At 38.6% G+C, this 19,340-nt stretch overlaps 2 protein-coding genes across 4 annotated transcripts; one reads left to right on the forward strand and one right to left on the reverse strand.

The window, feature by feature from the left end:
• Positions 1–780: 780 nt before the first annotated feature.
• On the forward strand, positions 781–6,095 carry c5h3orf18 (chromosome 5 C3orf18 homolog). 2 transcript variants are annotated; one of them, XM_011474780.3, is made up of 6 exons: positions 781–1,136; positions 1,959–2,345; positions 2,466–2,491; positions 2,642–2,771; positions 3,877–3,903; positions 4,684–4,889. In XM_011474780.3, the coding sequence occupies exons 2-5, from the start codon at positions 2,085–2,087 to the stop codon at positions 3,880–3,882; spliced, it is 423 nt and encodes a 140-aa protein (XP_011473082.1). In that variant the 5' UTR covers positions 781–1,136; positions 1,959–2,084; the 3' UTR covers positions 3,883–3,903; positions 4,684–4,889. The 2 variants fall into 2 exon arrangements, with proteins under 2 accessions (XP_011473082.1, XP_004068784.1); XM_004068736.5 differs by lacking the exon at positions 3,877–3,903 and having other exon boundaries at positions 4,684–6,095.
• On the reverse strand, positions 5,322–17,083 carry si:ch211-161c3.6 (high mobility group protein HMG-I/HMG-Y). Of its 2 annotated transcripts, none has more exons than XM_023954849.2 (6): positions 16,614–17,083; positions 14,604–14,804; positions 14,382–14,465; positions 12,170–12,220; positions 11,980–12,018; positions 5,322–10,153 (listed from the first exon to the last, which is right to left on the reverse strand). In XM_023954849.2, exons 2-6 carry the CDS (start codon positions 14,706–14,708, stop codon positions 10,085–10,087), a joined length of 348 nt encoding a protein of 115 aa, XP_023810617.1. In that variant the 5' UTR covers positions 14,709–14,804; positions 16,614–17,083; the 3' UTR covers positions 5,322–10,084. The 2 variants fall into 2 exon arrangements, with proteins under 2 accessions (XP_023810617.1, XP_023810616.1); XM_023954848.2 differs by lacking the exon at positions 16,614–17,083 and adding an exon at positions 15,608–15,827.
• Between the last annotated feature and the right edge of the window lie 2,257 nt (positions 17,084–19,340).

Here is a 19,340-nt window from a genome sequence, read left to right on the forward strand (position 1 = left end):
TTTGAGAGCTAATCTTTGCAAATAGCATTTCAGGATTTAGGATGTTTTCTTAGAGTCTTTCAGTAGTCTGCTTTTAATGTTAAAACTACCCTCCACATGATGCTTTTTCTGTACAATAAAACGTCAAATATTTAATGTCATTGCTATTATTAAAGGCCAATTCACAACTTAAGATCATTCTTTCTTCATCTAAAGATTACAAAAGTCTATTTTTTATTATTTTAACTCAAGTGTTTTTTTTAAATATCATAAAGATAAATGTAATTAAACTGATATAAAAGAGGTCAGTGTTGGATGGCAATGGTGTTCAGGTTCATCTTAGTGTCACTCTTGAACTGCATGTATTATGACTTGAAAGTTGGTGTTTCTAACCTATCAGATATTAATTTAAACTAGTAAATTGAATAAAGAACAAATAAACACAAATATTTCACTTTTACTAAAAAAGAAAATTACAACTTTAAAAGAAAAGTGTTTTGAGTGGATTAACCTCAAATCTGCAAATAGAAAAGAACCTAGCAAAGACAGAATGAAAGAATAAATGTTTAATAATTCATGAATTTGACTCTGTTGGGAAATTTTGGTCTGGGAGAGGACAACACAGGGTTAATTTCCTCAGGCCTGCAACCCGGATGCAGTCATTCACTTGGGTCTGACAGCATCTGGTGTGCAGAGCCATTTAATTCCATTCTCATCCCTACAAAGCCAAACAGGCAGCTCAGGGAGCCAACCATATTAATCATCTTGAAGCTATCAGACCAATTGCAGGGTGAGGGGGGAGGGAGTTTCCTGCAGTGCTCTCTGTTTGCAGCATCCCAAGAGCAGCCTCTGCTGTGTGAAATCCAAGAAAGGACAAGTCAGCGGGTCTGGATCCGAGGAGGCAGCGGGAAAACTGGAGGGAAATCTCTTGGGGCCTGCCCAGATGGGGTTCCTTTGGCGTGTGGACTCATTTCTCAGAAAACTGTTTGCTGGGTCAGTGTAAACAGCCTGTGCAATACCTGTTTGGTACAGACCAGAAGAGGAGGAGGAGGAGGAGGGGCGGACACAGGAGCAAATGTTGCCTCCTACATGAAATCTTTCCGTCTTTAACTAACCCCAGCCTGCCGCGGCTCTGAACATGCATCATGCATGTTAAGGTATGTATGCATCCTCTGTGGCCTCAATAGACACAGAGGTTAGACCTGTTCATGTTGGCAGGCTTAGTGGCTAACACACACACACACACACACACATATAAATGACTATCCATCCAGCTTTGCAAAGACTAGTGTTGAATGTTGTAAGCCCTCCTTTAGAGAGCAGGGGCTGTTCACTTAACATCAGCAATGACTGAATCCCGTCTTTGTTTTCATTGGTTGGCCTCAGTTGCACATGTTCCTCATTAAGGGCACAAGTATACAGGATGAAGAGGGAGCAATGGATCACATGTCTGTGCCTTCCTGTGGCACCATATAACGCAAATAGAAAATATGCTTCTGTTTAAAGGTAAAAATCCAGAGGAAAAAAAATTAGTCTGTTTTCACAGGAAACGAATGGCGCATGTGAAGGCATGCACTTTTGGATGTAGGGGATCTTTGTGGAATTACAAGTGTGTGGTATGGTTTGTGTGTGGGTGGGTAAAAGCTGCTTTTGACGTTTGAAAGCGCTGCCAACTTACTTCCTACCAGCGTGCGTTGCCGTTTGGGTGGTTAGTATTCCTCTGTATATTTCGAATGTGCGTACACAGATCCCTCTTGTGCGTTTGCTACCCACATCCTGCTCAAATCAACCACCACAACCCTGTTGCCACTATCGACCTTACCCTGATTCAAAATAGACTTTTTTTCTGCAATTAGAGAAAATTATACCAGAATAAAAATAAAATGAAGATTCAGCATTTTTGTAAGACGTACACAGCCTCAGTATAATACATTTCTCACTTCAGTTACAGTTTTTCCTTTGTTTTGTTTACTCTGCAGATCTTATGGCAAAACCACCATCAAACCAGTGGAAGGATGCCTGTCGTGACCAGGAGCCAAACTAAAAACTGAGCATCCCATAATCCCTTTACACTGAGACTGAAAGCCCAACGGTTCCAGCTAACCATGGCAGCAAATGCTACTCTCACAACCGGGAGCTTTCTTTCTACGACTGCCACAAACACCACCCTGGCTCTGGAGCTCCCAACAAGCTCCGGAGCCAGGGACAACATCACTTCCAGAACATTGATGACTGTTACTATAACAACCAATGAGACCAGCCTGAACACCACAGCGCTTCCAGAGGTGGTGATTGAAGGCTCGGGCGTCGGTATGCTGCTTGTACCTTTCGGCATCATCACAGTGATTGGCTTAGCAGTGGCAATAGTAAGGATTTGACGTACTTTGCCTAAAATATTTTAGAATTTTGAAAACTATTTATTTTGAATTGTTATGTATCTGGCAAGTTTACCGCTACAAGATTTTCTCTTTCCTTTTGTTTTCTAGATGCTGTATGTTCGGAAACGAAAGCGGTAAACTTTCAAAATTTATTGTTCCTCGATTTCTAACAAACCTAAAGCAGACAAATTACTGAACTTATTTTAAAGAGCGCTTTTCTCAACAAGTCACATAAACATTTCTATTCATTTGGCAATGCAACTTTGATTTCTCTTTTAATGAAGGTTGGAAAAATTAAGACACCAGCTTATGCCGATGTACAACTTTGACCCTGCTGAAGAACAGGATGACCTGCTGGAACAGGAATTACTGGATCACGGCCGGGAAGGAAGCCTCACAGGTCCCAATGCCAAGGTATGCCATGATGTCAGTCACAGTGTTTTACTCCAGGATTCTCATTAATGTTTCACACCATTTGGAAAATAAAAATATCTGAAGCACACAAATAATATAGCAACTATTTCGTAATGATTCAAAGAGGTTCATTGTGTCTATAAGATTATACTGCGTATTTAATTTATTTTTTATCAGACACTGGTTTGTTTTGTAATGTAAAACTAAAAAAAAAATAAAAAAATACGCAATATAGCAACTAGTTCCCATTCTAGTACATTTTTTAACAGAATGAATATAGAATTTGGGTCTAAAAGTCTAATTTTACTCGCATTTTTACAGCAATCTTTATTGAAGGTGGAATAATTTCTACCTGTAAAGCCAACCACATCAAAGAATTTTACAGAAATTTCAGTTTATTTGAATTAAGATTTTTTTAAAAACACTTTGATAAATTCCTCAAAAAAGTTGCGATATAAATATTTGTATGAGATATAGACAGTATAATTTATGACACGCTGTAAGTTTTTGCTCACAACAATGTTAGTTTAAAATACAAAAATGTTGATATGAGTGTTCAGGAAAAAAGCCTCTTAAATAGCCACTGTGTCAAATCTGATCCACTTTGTTTTTTTTTTTTTACATGGTGTAACTGTATTATAAAGAATTAATTATCAACACATGTTTTTATTCTTTCAATACAGCAAATAGTCATTTAAAACAAAAAGAAAAACAATAAATGAGTTATTCTTACATTAAGTTGTGAAAATTAGCATAGTTTTTCCCGCCAAAAGTTGCATGGAAGCAGCCATCTTGAAATGATTAGTGAAAGCTCTTATACTTCCCCTAGTGGAATGATAATCCACTACAGGGCAGAAAACATGGACCACGTTCTACACAATGGGTCTTTAAGGAAAGTTGGGATCATGCTAATGATAGGGGTCTGAGAAATACACGTTTCAAATGTGATACCAATGGTCATGTAGGGTTAGGCGTGTTCTAGTTAGTCTTACAACATGTTTTTTTTAATGTCCGGTGCAGTTTTTCCTATACTATAATTCTGTTACTTTATTTCTGTTTGTCACAGTGATAATTGTGGTGCGTTTTCTTTTTATTTTTCTCAAAGTTTTGACAGTGCTGTAAGGCAAATATGGTAATGTATCACCCGTGTGTCTGTGGAACCATTTCTCCTCAAGTTTTTGTCTTTCCTTACTTCTTTCATTCTATCATCTTTAAATTCTAAAGCATCCAAAGCTGCAACAATCAGGACCGATGAAACTGATGTGACCCTTGTGCTATCCTAGGCACTTTAACGTTGGGAGTTGGGTCATCTAGACCCACTAGACAATGCTCTGAACCTTTTTTCTTCAATGATTTGTGAACCTCACTGGTGTCCATGGATTACAGGAAATCTTTCCACCTTTATCCACCTTTGTCATGGTAGGGAGAACACGTCAAAGTAAGGGTGGGGTCATAGGATAGCACAAGGGATAACTGTCATTGTGTCCATATGTGGATGGCATTAGAGCATATCCATTTCTGTTTAATTGTTCACTCCTTTTCATCACTACTCCTCTCAATTCCTGCTCAGAACTTAGAGGAGAGATGACATTGGATCGACCTGCTGCCTCTGAGCTCACTTGACACTCATTTAAAAAGAGTAAACATTTCATAGTTTCTTTTATGTCTAATGTAAAGGACTAAATGGTACAACTAATGGTCAGTTTCAGAAAGCTTGAGTATTTACTTTTCTTTCCTCTGCTTTCCCTCCTTTAATATTTGTCAAGAAAAAATATCATAAACTACTAAAAGAATTTATTTTTTAAAGGCTTTAAAAGTATTAAAAATGATCTTGCATTGGTATTTGATTTGTTGTTTACTGGTGTCACCATATAATCTTTGTCTATATTTTGATCCCTCATCTCCTCTGCAGACTCTTACAACCTCTCAAGGGACAACACAGCGACCGAGTCGCCTGGTCTTCACAGACGTAGCCAAAGCTCTCAACGCTTAGCAGCACTCTTCCATCAGCTTAGCTCTGCTTCCAAGGGCTGTTGGCCTTATGCAGAAACAGACTGTCTCCAGAACGCAAAAGGAAAACCGGACTGTTGTTAATTCACATATTGAGGGTTTTTTTTTGGTCCCGGCACATGAAATGGCAGAGTTTACAGGTGACAAAGACCAGGAAGCAGATGCATCACAGGAGCATAAAAAGGAAGTCACATTCTTGCACTGTAAACGGTTGCATAAAAACTGTACTGGAGCACTTTTTTTTTCTAAAACCATCTTGTGTCACAGCTAAAATCATTTGTCAGTTTGTCTGTACGATTCTTCCTTCATTTATTTTCATGTTTCACACCAGAAATGTGTAAATCTGTGCAGTGACTGTGGTCTTAAATATCTGACAAACTTGAATATTTCTTGAGTTAGGATTCTGAAATCAGTGGTTATCTGTTTTTCTTTTTTTTTAAGCTGGGAATTATAATATCTATTAAATCAACATTAATTAAAACAGTCAGAACCCAATTATTCTATTTTGATGTTTCCCAAAACCAGACAAAAACACATTGATAAGTGTGATATTTTATTGGTAAGCATAAAGAAGCAGGGTAGCACAAATCACAAGATGAAGAATCATAACAAAAATACACATCACAGGTGTTTGTGAGCTGTATTAATAAACTGGATGAAGACATATCAATAACATAACTATAAAAGGGAGTTAACAGTAAGGCATAAAAGATTATTTCTCAAGTTACACTTCAACTTTTTCAAGAGTTGAAAATGGATCAAGTACTGTATGAAACTATCAGTAAGATCACAGAACAACATTATCCACATATAGAGAGTAAATATCCAAAACACAACTTGTGTAAAAATAACCCACCATAGCTCAGCTAGAGGTAAATTAGGAAACAACCCTTCAAACTGAGTCCCATTCACTTATGGTCATGAATGTAGTGAGATGAGATGTGAGGACTACAATAGTATTAGTTTGACAGGTTTTTCAAGGTACAATGATCTGTGGTTCGTTTTCTTCAGAGGTAGTCCATGGCGCAAAAACTCAATCCAACATTGAAAGAACCAGTTATTTGGCAGGAGTTTATTCAGCAATGCTGAAATACACGGAAAACAACAGAGTATATGTGGATGTTGAAAAGATTTTGCAGATCAAGAAAAAAAAGTTGGTTTTCAAGTAAGGAGCATCTTATATTTGACACATTTTGAGTAATTGTTTGCTAAAAGAGATCTAAAAATCTAAAGAGGTTGGCATTTAAGGATTAGTCATTTCAGGGTGTAAGTGCGCAAATCCTCATCAACAAAGTGTAAAAAAAAAAAACTAAACTAGAGGTTGGTTTAAGACTTATTTTTTAAGGATAATGTTATAGAAGCTAGAAATACCGATGATTTCAGGTGTTTTGCATCAGATCATGTTTACTATTTTTTACATGCCTCTACCTACATCTCAAGTTTTGTGATTGCTTCCCAATCTGTGAGTAAAAACACAACCTGTTTAAGTTAAAGCATGATATGTCATTAAACAGACGTGTATCTGGAATAAATGTAAAAAATAAAACTTTACTGGCCATTACACTTATGTGAGTTGTCTATAGAAATAATACATTCCTTGCTGTAAAGCTTCAGCACTGAGCTTGTTGTAGTTCAATTTCATTTTAATAAAATGAACTAACATGTTTCTTTAAAGGACATTACACCAATTTAAGAAACTTCATTTTTGTACTTCACATTTTTGTAACACTATCTATGAATGTGATGCACATCAGAATGTCCTAAATGTGTACTGAAGAATTTTATTAACTGTATAACCTGTGATCAGTTGACCCAGAGTACATGATAATGCCTTATGCCTCATGATATCAATATTCTACTGCATTTTGTTAGTTATTAAGTTGGTTTATCTTTTAGATTGAAAGTCTGAGTAAAGTCAGAGAAAGAATAATGATAACATTTTAAATTACTTATTTGTCAGAAAACTTCCTATTATGATCCGATATGTAATTGTAGCTGTGTTACATTCCACAAAACACGATAACTCCACTCCCATTCTACATAAAAGCCTTGTGAGCTTAATTTTCTCAACCATTTCTAGAACCCAGCAATGATTTTCATAAATTCTTATCATGAGCTTTGTAATTTAAATGTAACTTAAGTGAATGTACATGTTTTCTTTATTTCAGTGTGGTAGTATGTTATGACAAAAAAATCCCTTACTTGAATTCAACCCATTGAACCAATGAAGCAAAAATACATTAAATTTGGGAATAAAACATCTTACTGGTGAATGTAAACACTGAACTGCAAAGAAAAGTCTGTCAAATATGCATACTGATAGGTGTCCATTACTATACTGAGGTTTTGCGGACCTTGTAACGTCAGGGATCAACTGCATGTTAGCATTAAGGCTAACGTGTGAAGCAAAGCTAATGTAGCTGTTTTCTCTGTGTGGATTAAATATCTTTTTACTATTAGTCGGTTTTTATTATTTTGTTTTTCTTATCTGATATTTCTTTTAACTTTTTTTATCTATGAAAAACACAAGTAAATAATATTTTGAAATAAAATAAAGAACTAATTCGTATTAGCATGATGTTAGCAAAAATTTTTTTTGTTCCATTTCAGTTTTATGTTCTTTTAATTTTGCATTTCCCTGATGTTAACTCAGTGAAAAACAGGAGTGTAGTGATTTTACAAGAAAAAGAATATAGTAGAGTGAGATTTATAATGAGGTTAATGGATGAATTAGTCATAAGTTTTGGAATTTCTCACTTATTCATTTCTCAAACTCAGAAACATGTTAGAAGGGAATATTTTGAATGAGACAAAATTTAACTTTGGTAAGAGAACTAAAAGTTACACAAGACACGTTCATTCCTGGCATGGACTAAGTCAAAAAACTGCCAGTTGCATCCTACACAAATAGAATGTCAGCCCTTGCAGCTCTTTTTTTGTGTCACATTCTTAAGTGTGTTTGAATGGAGCCGTGAGAATCATTAACCAGAAGGTTGTTCAGTGTGTAAGACTGAATGCCAAAGCTTTAACAGGTTGAATAAGTCAGTAATATTATGCATCTTGTTTTACAAGGGCTTTCCACAACACTAAAAAAAAAAAAGAGGTGTTTTGTTTTTGTAGGTTAAGTTGTTTGAGTACAAGCTGTGGCCAAACTGAGACACAACTCCCATGTATTTCAGTATTTTTTGGGCTGTTCGCTGCCATGATGTGTTGCAATTTTCAGTGTAAGAATCAGAAACAAACATGATATAATATAAATGACAACTGCATACATTGCTCCTAAAAAACATAAAAAAAACAAACCAAAAAAAAAAAAAACCTAACAAAACAAGAAAAGAAAAGAAGTATTTTACTAAACTAATACCAAGTATTTTATCAAGTTGTAAACCACTGGCTGCATTTTATTATACTTCAATGTTTTTCTTTTTTTTTTAAAATCACAGTTTTTGTGACATTGATGGTTTATTTGCACTCCTCAACTGGAGTGTAACATTTTCCTGCGTGTTGACATGTCTGCATTGTCTTTCTGCACATCAGCTGTTAAACATTTGTGTTTGGATTTGCAGTATAGTGCCTGGGAGGGGGGGGGGGAGTGAAGGGTTACTTTTTAGGAGATTTCTCGTGTAACTGAGGTAGAATGAGATCTTTAGAAGTTGAGGCTAACTGAGGTTTCAATGAGGTCTTTGTGTCAAGGCATACTGGTAATATCAAACACAGATCAGAAATGCACAACAAACACAGCACCACAATTATTACTGAGTAGACATCATGTTCCTGAATATTTTTGTACCTGAGGTTTCAAAATGGTGAAAAGCACTGACAAAAGTGGAATCCTGAGAGTGGTAAAATGAAAAAAAAATAATGTATAAGATGTAAGGGTTTATTGTTCGAATGAAATATCCGTTTCGATTTTTAGGCACATTTTTGTTGTTCCGGCTGTTGGCTGGAAAGAAGAATTGAACGTAAACTGACACCGGAGCTAACGTCTCAGCATGAGGTACTTGACATGTAGAAAACTGGACATTTCATTTGTGGAACAAACCCTTTTACATAGACCTTCAAATGAATGAATACAGCACGCTATGTTGTTACATTGGTAGAAATGTAAAATCTTCAACATTTGCAATAGAAAATATGTTAAAAAGGATTCAGTTTGGTTTCTTAACCCATGTCATACTAGCCTGCAACTCTATTCTCTCACTGCACAACAACACACACTGAGGGGTTTAAGAAATCCCATCACAGACATGAACTCAACTTTAAGAAGAATCACCTGTTTAGATGTCATGTTTAAAGAAAATCCCCCCGAAAAAGATAAGATCACTTTTGGACAATTTGTTAGATTTAGGGTTAAAACAGATTTTAAATCCTCAATCAAAACATTTATTATTGCTATGCCAGGACAGGTGACAAATTAAATAAATAACCTATCACAACCATCTACCACAAGAAGCTGGAAAGAATTTGGACAATGTTTGAGGAAGGGAGGTTAAGACGTATCAAACCCGAGTCATTTTTAGTGATGTGCATTGATTGGGAGGGGTTCCCTTAAGGAAGGCTCATCATATAAGTGGCCTTAAAAAGTTCTCAAAAAGTTCAGCCTAGTTTAAAACCAAATGGGAAATTGAACAAAGGCTGTAGTCTTCCCCACCATCATTAGCACAGCAAATCAGCTGATATCTGGTTGTAAAAACTCTGGAGGTTTTTAAGAAAAAACTTGAAACTCATCTTTTAGTTTACCTTTTAGGTATTTCCTTGTGGTTTAATGTGATTTTTTTGACCGTTTTTCCCTGCTTTATTTTGTAGAATGTGAATGAGTGTTGTTCTTTTTATTATGATGACTATTTTATCTATTTTTGTAAAGCAATTTGAGGGGTTTCTGTAGCAGTTTTCGAAAAGGGCTCTATAAACGACACACAACTCCACAAAAGCTTTTGTGCAATTTGATGTTCGTTAAGACACTTTGTGTTTCATTTTCTTTAATTTGTCACCTGCCTGTCTTTACAAAAAGGCACATCTCTTCCTCTAAACATTCAAACGCCATCTCAGAATGTCAAACTACGCCTTTATAATGTGCCATACCAAAAGATGATACCAGCGTTAAAGCAGAATTCGCTTGTCACAGTGGAGACAAAGGTTTAAATAAGTCGAGGTTGCTGTTTAAATCAGGAGGAACCAACAGAGCAATGGTTTTTGGGTGAAAATGTGTGTGTGTGTGTTCCTGAATCCCCATCGGAAACAGGAAGCACTGCTCCCCCGTCTGCCTGAGGCCAAACCTTGAGGTAGGTAGAGAGGTATCCCATCTACTCCCCTCCCTCCTGCGCAGGCACCTGAGATGTTGAGGGATCTTCCTTGACCTCCTCTGAAGGCCCCTGGAATGGCAGTGGACCAAAACCCAGTGTCAGTTACGATCAGTCTGTGTTTGGTGACTCACCATGCTAGCTGTAATGAATCAATGCGCGAAAACTACCCGAGAATACAGGAATGACTGTTAAAAGTTTATTGAGCGATTGCGTGCGAGCAGGCAGGTTCCAGCTATCAGACCTAGAAATGTGAGGAAGATGACGGTTACATCAGGAAACCAAGAAGACAGGGGAAGAGACCAGTTAGATCAGGTTTCCCCTCTTTAGACTGACTCATTCTTCCCCTGCATGTGCGTGTGTCTAAGAAAGGGAGTCTGTCTCAACGGTTTCAGTTCTTTAAGCATCTTAACCTCTTTGACAGGCTGCTATGAGGAGAGGATGTGATAAGGCAGACTAGAGGCATCATGAGTAGCTGCCTGCTTTGGTGAGAACTGTTGAGCAACACTTGCATCTGTTGAATGAACAAGATGGCAACAACAGCCCAACATTTCTGAGAAATACAAGGTGTGTGCTCTGTAACACTGGATACGATGAGAGTGTGTGTGTGTGTGTGTGTGTGGGGGGAATTCAACCGTGCATGTGAGAATTTCCAGTCAGTTTATATTAACCACAACTTGCATGTGCAGCAACGGTTTTCCACTAAAATCTGGCAAAGTAACAATAGCTCTTCTGCATTTTTTGTGTTTACTTGTAAATAGGTGATTCAAGTGGTGGTTACAGTGTTTTCTTGTGCCTCTGTCATTGTGCTCCACTGAGAATCAAAGGACAAGCAGCAAAGCACAGAAATGGCTCTTTAAATGTGCGGGACAGTGCAGAACGATCCATATGAAAAAGACACTGAGCAAATAACCCCAAATACTGGCAAATGGCTTTGTTTTTAGGATGAAATGTGTCATTCTAAAGGATTAATTCAAATCTCAATTTAATAATCATGGAACATTTCTTGGATTAATTCTAAATTATGAAGTTGGCAAACATACTATATTTTGTTGACAACCAATCACGCTGTGTCCTTGACTCCCCAAATCAAAACCCTCCAAAATAAACTCATTTTGGTCCCTCAAAGACCTGTTTTTTTATGCTTCAATGATCTAAATGCCCTAAAAAAGAAGAAAAGTTTTCAAAGTAATCTTTGAAATATTCTGTTTAGTTTTGTTGCTTAAAGAAAAAAACTTTATTTACAAAATTGAAGGTCAGAGTATCATTTAAGAGTTTTTACAAAAGATTTCATCACTTATTTAGGAGTCTGGATTTTCAAAATAAAGTGAATCGCTTTCTTTGATATTTTCCGTTCTACTCTATGCTTAAATGTTAGACATATATATATAATTTTGTTATTACTGGCAAAGCCTGGATGCTTATTTAGGTTCATAGAAAAGAAAAAATTGAACTCTAGCATACCACCAATTGAATTACACTCTAACATCCAAATGAAACACTACAATCTACAAAATCTGTAAGATTTTAAAAACATTCGGGCTAAAAGTTAAGTGAAGATTGCAGAAAAGGTTCTTAAAGTTCATCTGGTCTTAGATTTTTAAATTGAAGACACTTTGCTCCCTATCCAAGAGGTTTCCTCAATTCCACATTGGATCAAAAGTTAAAGTTAAGTTTTATTTATGGATAGATTCTGGAACCGTTTAGGGAATTCAGTGCAACAACTTCAGTGAGGTAGCTGGCATAAATTTATAAAACTGCCCTCCTAAGTCAGATCTTAACAAAGGCCTTATTTAAATCCCTTTTACCAGCGCAAGTCAATACATGTAGTTGAAAATACCACACAAAAAAGCACAACTGGCCCACCCTGAGCCTTTTTAAGATCTCATTTTCCTCACCTGCTCCTTTTCAGACACTTCGGCAGCGACTTTCCGAGGCTGCGACACAGAAGCAACAGAATCAGTCAAACGTAAGAGGGGAATGAGGCCCTGACGGCTGCACAGCTTCAGTATGCAAACACATACACACATTCGAGGCTTTGTGCATACATTTCCAATAAATCCACGAGTGTCAGTGAGTGCCCCATACCCATTTTCTTGGCCGTCCTCGTGGTCGCCGTTCCCCAACAGGCTCAACTTTCTGAGAAGAAACAAATTAGCTGTGAAAAATGTTTAGAGTTTTCAAAGTAACTATATATATTACCGCAGCTGCCATAGGTGACTGCAAAAATTAATCCAAACCAATTTTATAAAGAGAGTATTAAAGGGAGTAAAGAAGACAGAAGGCTGCCTTCACTACAGGCTGATTTAAGTGCAACAACATGGGATTACGTTGGGAAAACTTTGTCAAGCATTTAACCACATTTTACTAAATCGTTCATTATTTTTAGGTTAAACTGGCTTTTCCACTCGTGACCTCTCAGATGGCATGACCCCGAGGGAAGTGAAGGTGCTGGGATCAGTATTCTAAATCCATCTGGAAGTAAATAGAGGCACTCAGCACCAAAGATGAAAAGATTCAAGTCTAGTCAGCAACAAGTTCAGGTCTGTAGAAGCAGCATTACTCGATTGTGAAATGTTCTGGGTTTTTGGGTCAACTAAGTAGCTAAAGTTACTGGGAAAACATGAGGCGTTCTATATTATTCCGTTCTTCCAAAGAACAAAAAAAAAAGACATGCTCTACACCACCATTAAATTGGATTACACAGCATTTAGATGACACGTTCACCCAAAGGGATTCACAGATTACTGTCACGGCTGTGGACAATGTGTCTATTTTAAAGACACAATGAGTGCCCAGCCTGGGATTTGAACCCCTAACCAACCCAGGCAGCTTAACCCAGTGAGCATAACTATTTCTTTTTTTTGCTACAGAAATAATTTATGCAACTGTGGACGCCTCAGCTGCTTAAACTAACTCACTGACTTTTTTTTTTGTGTTCCTTTTAAACGCCCATGCTGGTTTAGCAGTGCAGGTGTGTGTTTTTTTTTTTTTGGGAGGTAAAAACGATCCCTTTTTGTAGTCTCATTTAAAACAATGTCAACCAAATTATAGCTGCAAAGATTTTAAGAAATGCTGCAAAGGCATAACAACGAAACAGCGGCATCTCTCTCTGGATGTAGATAAGAGTCAAATGATGGCAAACCACAGCATCGTCCAACTTTTTAACGTTTATTTCTGCATCCTAACCCATTTTCTCACATTTACACGTCTAACCTCCAGGATTTTTGCACTTTTGGAATATGTGAAATAACTTGAGATCCTCCTGACTACCAGCAATGCAAATGTGTCCTCTGTAGAGGACATTCCTAAACCTGAACATCTCCCAACCCTTGCATACTACTGAATAAATTCTTTTTGCTATCTTCAGAGGAGATTTGGGGTTTTGTGACGATCCGAAATGTGAAGGGGGCGGGGCTTGTAGTTTTTGATTGATTGATTTCCATAATTTGACTGGACACATTTTTTTTCTCTGGTAGTCAGGAGGATATATCAGACAAGTGTACTGAGGTAAGATGCCTCATCAGTGATTAAAAAAGTAACCCATAAACATCCATTAAGGCAAAGCCGTCTTGATGTTCTGATTCAAAAAGCTTCAAACTACTTTAAACCTTTAAACAGAGGATTAATCAGAGCTTTGAAGTAAGTCTTTCTCATTTATTTAGTCATGGGTTCAAGCTGAGTATAAAAACAACTATCTGTCTGAGTCATTCTTAAAACTAAAGAAACCAAACTTCACTGATCAACTGTATTTATGAGGAAACTCTGTAGTTTCTAAGTCATGTTTAACAGCAAAAACAAGAAAGTAATAACTTAACTTTAGGGATTTTTTTTGGTTAACTGTTGCAGACTCAGAAATGTATTTTTTATGGACAAAATTAGCACTTAGTTTGGATCTCAACACAGTAAATGTGCAAGAATTTCTGCAGCAAAATTAAATAACATTCAGGTTTTTTCAAGAACAAAGTATTTATTTGACCTAGTCTGAGAAATCTACCAATTGGAATAATTTAGACATAAATTGTTTAGTTTGACAGACAATGCAGGTCCTTGCGTATCAGTTTGAGCTCTGAAGTCCTGCTTGAAGCAGGAAACGTGTATTTGGGTGTTGCAACAAGAAACGAAGTTTTCCTTGTTTGGTAACATTTTCAACTGAAAACACACCAAAAACGTGCAGATGTCTGATTCCTGCAAAGATTCTTGGTTTAATCCAATGTCTGAGGATTAAAAAGAAATACTTTTACTAAAGTTTTCTTGTTCTTTTTTCCCTGAAGGTGACAGAGAAGAGGTCAGTTTGAACCTTCAGTGCAGTTCTGGGGCCTTTATCTTTGCTGCCTTTGGGTCGCCCTCGCGGTCGCTTTGGAGTTGGTGGTCCCACAGGTTCCTGTAAAATGAGATTACACATGGAAACAGAACACACAGGTGAAACGGTCAATTCCCAGCCAACGACGCTGAACCAACTTTTCAATCTCTGGATTTCTAGCGCTTTAATGAAACGAGCCGCTCTTGGGAGGCCGCGCACCTGCTGCTGCTTCCGCGGTCGACCCCTGCCCCTGCGCTTGGGCTCTTCGGTGGACTGGGCAGTGCTCGGCTCAGGAGAATGCTCTTTGGTCCCAGTGTCACTCATGCCTTTGTCTGTCCAACAGCTTTTAAGAGTGTGGGCATCAAAGCCTGGAGCTGCGGCCTCGAGGGCTTCAGGAGGGGAAAAAACAAATCCTAGGAGCTGGAGATGAGATGACAGAGAAAAAGTGCAAGAAGATATCCTTTTAAAAGCCTGATTTACAGCACATTTAAGCTAATCGGGTTCATTAAGACATTTCAAAACCAGATTTTCTGTGACTGAGCACCAGGATAAGTTGTAGAATGTGTCATTAGGTTCACAGGAGAACCTTTTTTAAGAGCAAGCGTGGGAACTGCTTCAGCGTGAGCTTTGACACCATCAAGCAAACGCAGAGAAACATGAGAGTGGTGTGCAGCGACTAAATGTAGCTCAAGATATTCACAACTCAATCTGCCGTCCAAAATCTGAAAAGTGTACGGCGCCGCTGTGTTCCCACCCAGGGAAAAGCAGAGTTCCCCATAACGTCAGGGGTGGATAATCATTCCACAGCAGGGGTGTCCGAAGAGGGGACAGATTTGATGAGGTAAAAAAGTGTCTCATTTGAACCCTGATAGTAAAATTTAATGCAAATGAAGTATTTTTTATGAAAATTCAATTGGAATGGAGTACTTTTTGTTTCTTTACATAGAACAGAAATTCATCTAAATGCATTTTCCCCATAAAATAACTGTGAATTTTGTATTTAAAGACATAAAAAGTCTGAAAAAAAACCCTGTCAACATTAAATCTGTGTTCCCATGAAATATTACAGTTTTCTGTAAACTTCCAATTTAAACCATGCGAACAAGAAAAAAGTGGTTTATATAAAGTACAAAAAACAGACACAACTGTTGTGTATTTCACAAATGGATGGTGCACAGCAGCTAATTATGGAATTGAACAAATCTCAAAGAAATCATACACACAGTTTTCAGAAGGTGCTGGGGCCACATATGAATGATTTTCTGATGGAAGCAGGGAGGCAGGTGGAAATCTGAATGCATTTGGCCAATGGGCTGGACTTTGGACATTACCTATGCTACAGGAAAAACAATGAGAATCCACTGACACATCTGAAAGCTGGTTTTGTTGAATAATATGTTGGCATTTTCACTTAACAGCTTATATTTTCACTTCTTTCCAGACGAAGAAGTGACTTTTACTTTAAGCAAATTCCCTTTAAATGTAAAGCAGCAGATTTTCAGACTCGAATTGCAACAAGTAGTGCACTGATTTCTATATCAGTACATTGAGTGTTGCTGATTCATATAGCCTAAATCTCTGTATTGATGAGTTTTTTTCTATGTTGGAATAAATAAAAGTATATGCAGGAACAGAGCAGAGGTGCTCGTGTCCAACAGTGAGCTCCAGCAGGAATGTGCCAAACACTAATTGCCAGCACAGTCCATCAAAACGGCGGCACCGAAACAGGAAGTCCGAGTAATTTGAGAAATCCATCCTCGCCTGCAGGATTTAAAGCCGAACGGGATCCTCCACTTTGGTTTGGCGGCGTCCAAACTGCCCCCGGAGGCGCAGCGCTGCTCCCGCAGACGCGCACTCGCAGGCTGTGTTTGGCACTCACTCACGCGCGGGACTCCGTGTACTTTTTGGCATATGGGCGGTAGACACCACCATAAATACACATTCTTGAGCGGCGTGAAAAAGTCGAGGCGCGCGCGCGGAGCTTCGAAAAAGTCGGGGCTCGCTAACCCCTCCATCCCCCCCACCCCCTCCATGTTTCCATCCCTTGCGCAATCGATCCGCTAAAAGTGTGCCGCGGTTTCACGGGCGAAAACAACAACAACAGGTCCCGCGCGCACAGACGAGCTAAACTTCACCCGACCGCGCGTGGAAAATACAGGTGCAGAGACTAAGCTGTGCTGTGCTGTGCTGTGCAGGCTCTGGGGGAGGGGGACAGACGCTCCAACTTACCTTGAGTCGGTTTGTGTTTGCCGGTTTGAGGCACGCGCACACCACGCAGTCCCTGCCTCTGCACAGACCCGAAAAGCTCACCGTATCGACCGATCCACGGGCAGGAGCCGACGCGCAATCTCTATCTCTCCCCCCACTCTCTCTCTCTGTCTTCCACTCTCACTCTATGTCTCTCTCCCTCCTAATCGGAAATGTGCGCGATCCCCCCAGACGTCCAGTCACGAATACCCCAGATGCAGTATAGTGGGGGGTTGTAGAACAGTATGCATCGCATACTTTCTCTATTAAAGCATGTTTCAAGAAAGAACGAGGGTAGGAGGGTTGAAACGGAGGACCCCGCCCCGCGAGGCGCACCGGACCACCCACTTGAGAGGGAGAAAGACGGGCATGGAGGCTGCTGGAGGGTCTGGTTCCGGGGCTCACAAAGTGGGGGTCTGGCAGTGCTAGGGAAGCTCCCCCTCCCCAAAAGAAGGGAGGAAAAGTTTACTTGAGCAGAAATCATAGCAAGAGCAGACAGTCTGCAAAGCCTCAAACCCAGGTTTCACCCACTTTCCCCCGCCGTTTGTCTCCCCCACCTACATGCTTTTGTGGAAGCAGTGTCCGCGCAGTCATACAGGAATGCTTTATCTGATGAGCTCTCTTTGCTGAGCAAGAACTGGCCTTTCAGCACGAATGATCAGACACGCAAAACACGAGAATACACAAAAAGCAAAGCAAAAGAAGGCCTGATGCGTAAAATGACTGTTTGGTGCAAGGCTCATGGACACCTCAAAAGTCCTCCAGTCACTCCACACTGAGGGACTTTTGTCCTCTGTGTTCATGGGGTTGCACTAAATATGCTCTTTTAATCTGATGGTCACTCAGATTATACAAAACATATTGTTTTCCTCCTAATCTACATAATCTGGACAGAACCATCTAGATCTGATATGAATTGGTTTCAAACTCTTATGAATGTATACATTTCAACTGATTTGAATTATTGATACTTTTGAAGCTGCATTTATTCTGAACACTCCAAGTTTGTTTTTTTAACCAAACTCTGAGGTCAAAATGGGGCCCTATTAGAAAAAAAACATCAATTGGATTAAAATGAAACCACTATAACTTAAAAAGTAGTCTTACTTAAAAAAGTAACCCAAAATATATATTTCAACACAAAGAACTAGACATGTAACATGTGATTAATACCATAATTTGTGTTATGGTATGGTAATATGGTAATCAAGTGTAAATTAAATGTGTACAAACAAACAAGTATACAAGAATTAGTGACAAATCCTTTCACATTTTAGCTTCATGAAGCTCAGACCACTGTTGTTTGTCCACATCAAAATAACACAAATGGAATATTATTTTATGTTAAAATAAACCTACATTCCGGCAATCCAAATAGTATTTTCCACTATTGTTTTATTTCATGTTGTTATAAGGATATGGTGGCTTCAATTAACAACTTGTCTCAGATAGATTGATCTGGTTTGATGATTATAAATGGATTTATCAATTAGGCCAATTAATCGTTACACCACTATTAATAACCCAGGAATTGGGTTGAATAAATAACCAATTGTTTTAATAGTGAAGGAGACTCATTTCCTGTTCCTATCAAAATAAAACAGCTGAAATCATGAGGCTTTTCTTGTTTTTTGTTCACTCACAAGCCGAAAACCTCAGATGAAACTTTTTGAACTTGTCTAAACACACATTCCAGCAGCAGCTAATACTGTACTGCTCATGGAGTCATGTCAGGTGTAAACTGACACTAGACCAGAATATAAAGCTTTAAGTTTCAAAAGTGCAGACGAGAGTTTTATACTTCTGAAGAGTTAAGCCTTCCATTTGAACCAAAACGTGTTTTGGTAAAGTACCTTTCACTGCTAGTGCATCATCTCAAGTCTTATTCAGGGCTAGATTAGCACACAAAGCAGGTCAACAAAGCAAGCCCTTTCATTTTGATGTGACAATCTTTATCCAAAATCTGAGTCAGGTTTACCAGAAGTTTTAGCAACAGTTGCTGGGAACTTGCAGTCATATATAAATCTGATTAGTCATCTAATAAAATCAATACTATATGATGGAGACACGAATAAAATGACTATTTTTCATGGTCATTCTGAGTTCATTGGTTTCTATTTTTGAAACAAGCGTGAAAACTGATTAACTAACAAATGCAGGTCAAAGTAATAAAAGAGACTTTCTTTTGCATTAAAGCAAAGTGAAGTATTAGTGTGAAATTCAACAAGACAGACAGACTGGGAGATATGGTGCAGAGACTGGGGAGGGCTTCCATGTGTGCATGTGTGTGTGTGTGTGTGTGTGTGTGTGTAGGTATGAGAGAGTTCAGTGGCCTTCTGCAGTCTGAGATTTGGTTGGACTCTGATCTTGAGGTTTATTTAAGCTGAATTCCGTGGGCTCATCAGGACCTGGTTACAAAAATCCTCCTATAGAACTAGAAAGAATGTGCAGCGCATACAGTTCTGCATAAGGCACAAAGGCATGTCTTCGGTGGTGGGGGCAGGCATCAAAAGACAGGCAGAGGAGGGATTTCGTGTAGAGGCTGGGGGCAAAGAAAGTATTTTTGAGCTCTACTCAATGCCAGCAAGAGCAGGGTAGAACAGTTTTTGGCAGAGGGATGTTCAGAACTTTGAGTTGCGAAGCCACGCTCCCCCCTTTTGTCACTGGTGGGCCACAATGAATGCTTTTGATGCCAAAACTGTCAGAAAA

The sequence above is a fragment of the Oryzias latipes genome, chromosome 5, assembly GCF_053564925.1.
Source record: "Oryzias latipes strain Hd-rR chromosome 5, Olatipes_Hd-rR_3.1".
NCBI classification, from domain to species: Eukaryota; Metazoa; Chordata; class Actinopteri; order Beloniformes; family Adrianichthyidae; genus Oryzias; species Oryzias latipes.

What these genes read in the sequence shown, in the direction of transcription:
- si:ch211-161c3.6 (XM_023954848.2), bottom strand. Translation starts at nt 15,712, where the DNA reads ATGTCCAAAGTCCAGCCCATTGGCCAAATGCATTCAGATTTCCACCTG. An exon ending in GACCGCGGAAGCAGCAGCAG is followed by an intron (nt 14,466 to 14,603) that starts GTGCGCGGCCTC and finishes CTCATTTTACAG; the next exon opens with GAACCTGTGGGACCACCAAC. An exon ending in GAGGACGGCCAAGAAAATGG is followed by an intron (nt 12,019 to 12,169) that starts GTATGGGGCACT and finishes TCTGTGTCGCAG; the next exon opens with CCTCGGAAAGTCGCTGCCGA.
- c5h3orf18 (XM_004068736.5), top strand. Translation starts at nt 2,085, where the DNA reads ATGGCAGCAAATGCTACTCTCACAACCGGGAGCTTTCTTTCTACGACT. An exon ending in TATGTTCGGAAACGAAAGCG is followed by an intron (nt 2,492 to 2,641) that starts GTAAACTTTCAA and finishes CTTTTAATGAAG; the next exon opens with GTTGGAAAAATTAAGACACC. An exon ending in TCACAGGTCCCAATGCCAAG is followed by an intron (nt 2,772 to 4,683) that starts GTATGCCATGAT and finishes TCTCCTCTGCAG; the next exon opens with ACTCTTACAACCTCTCAAGG.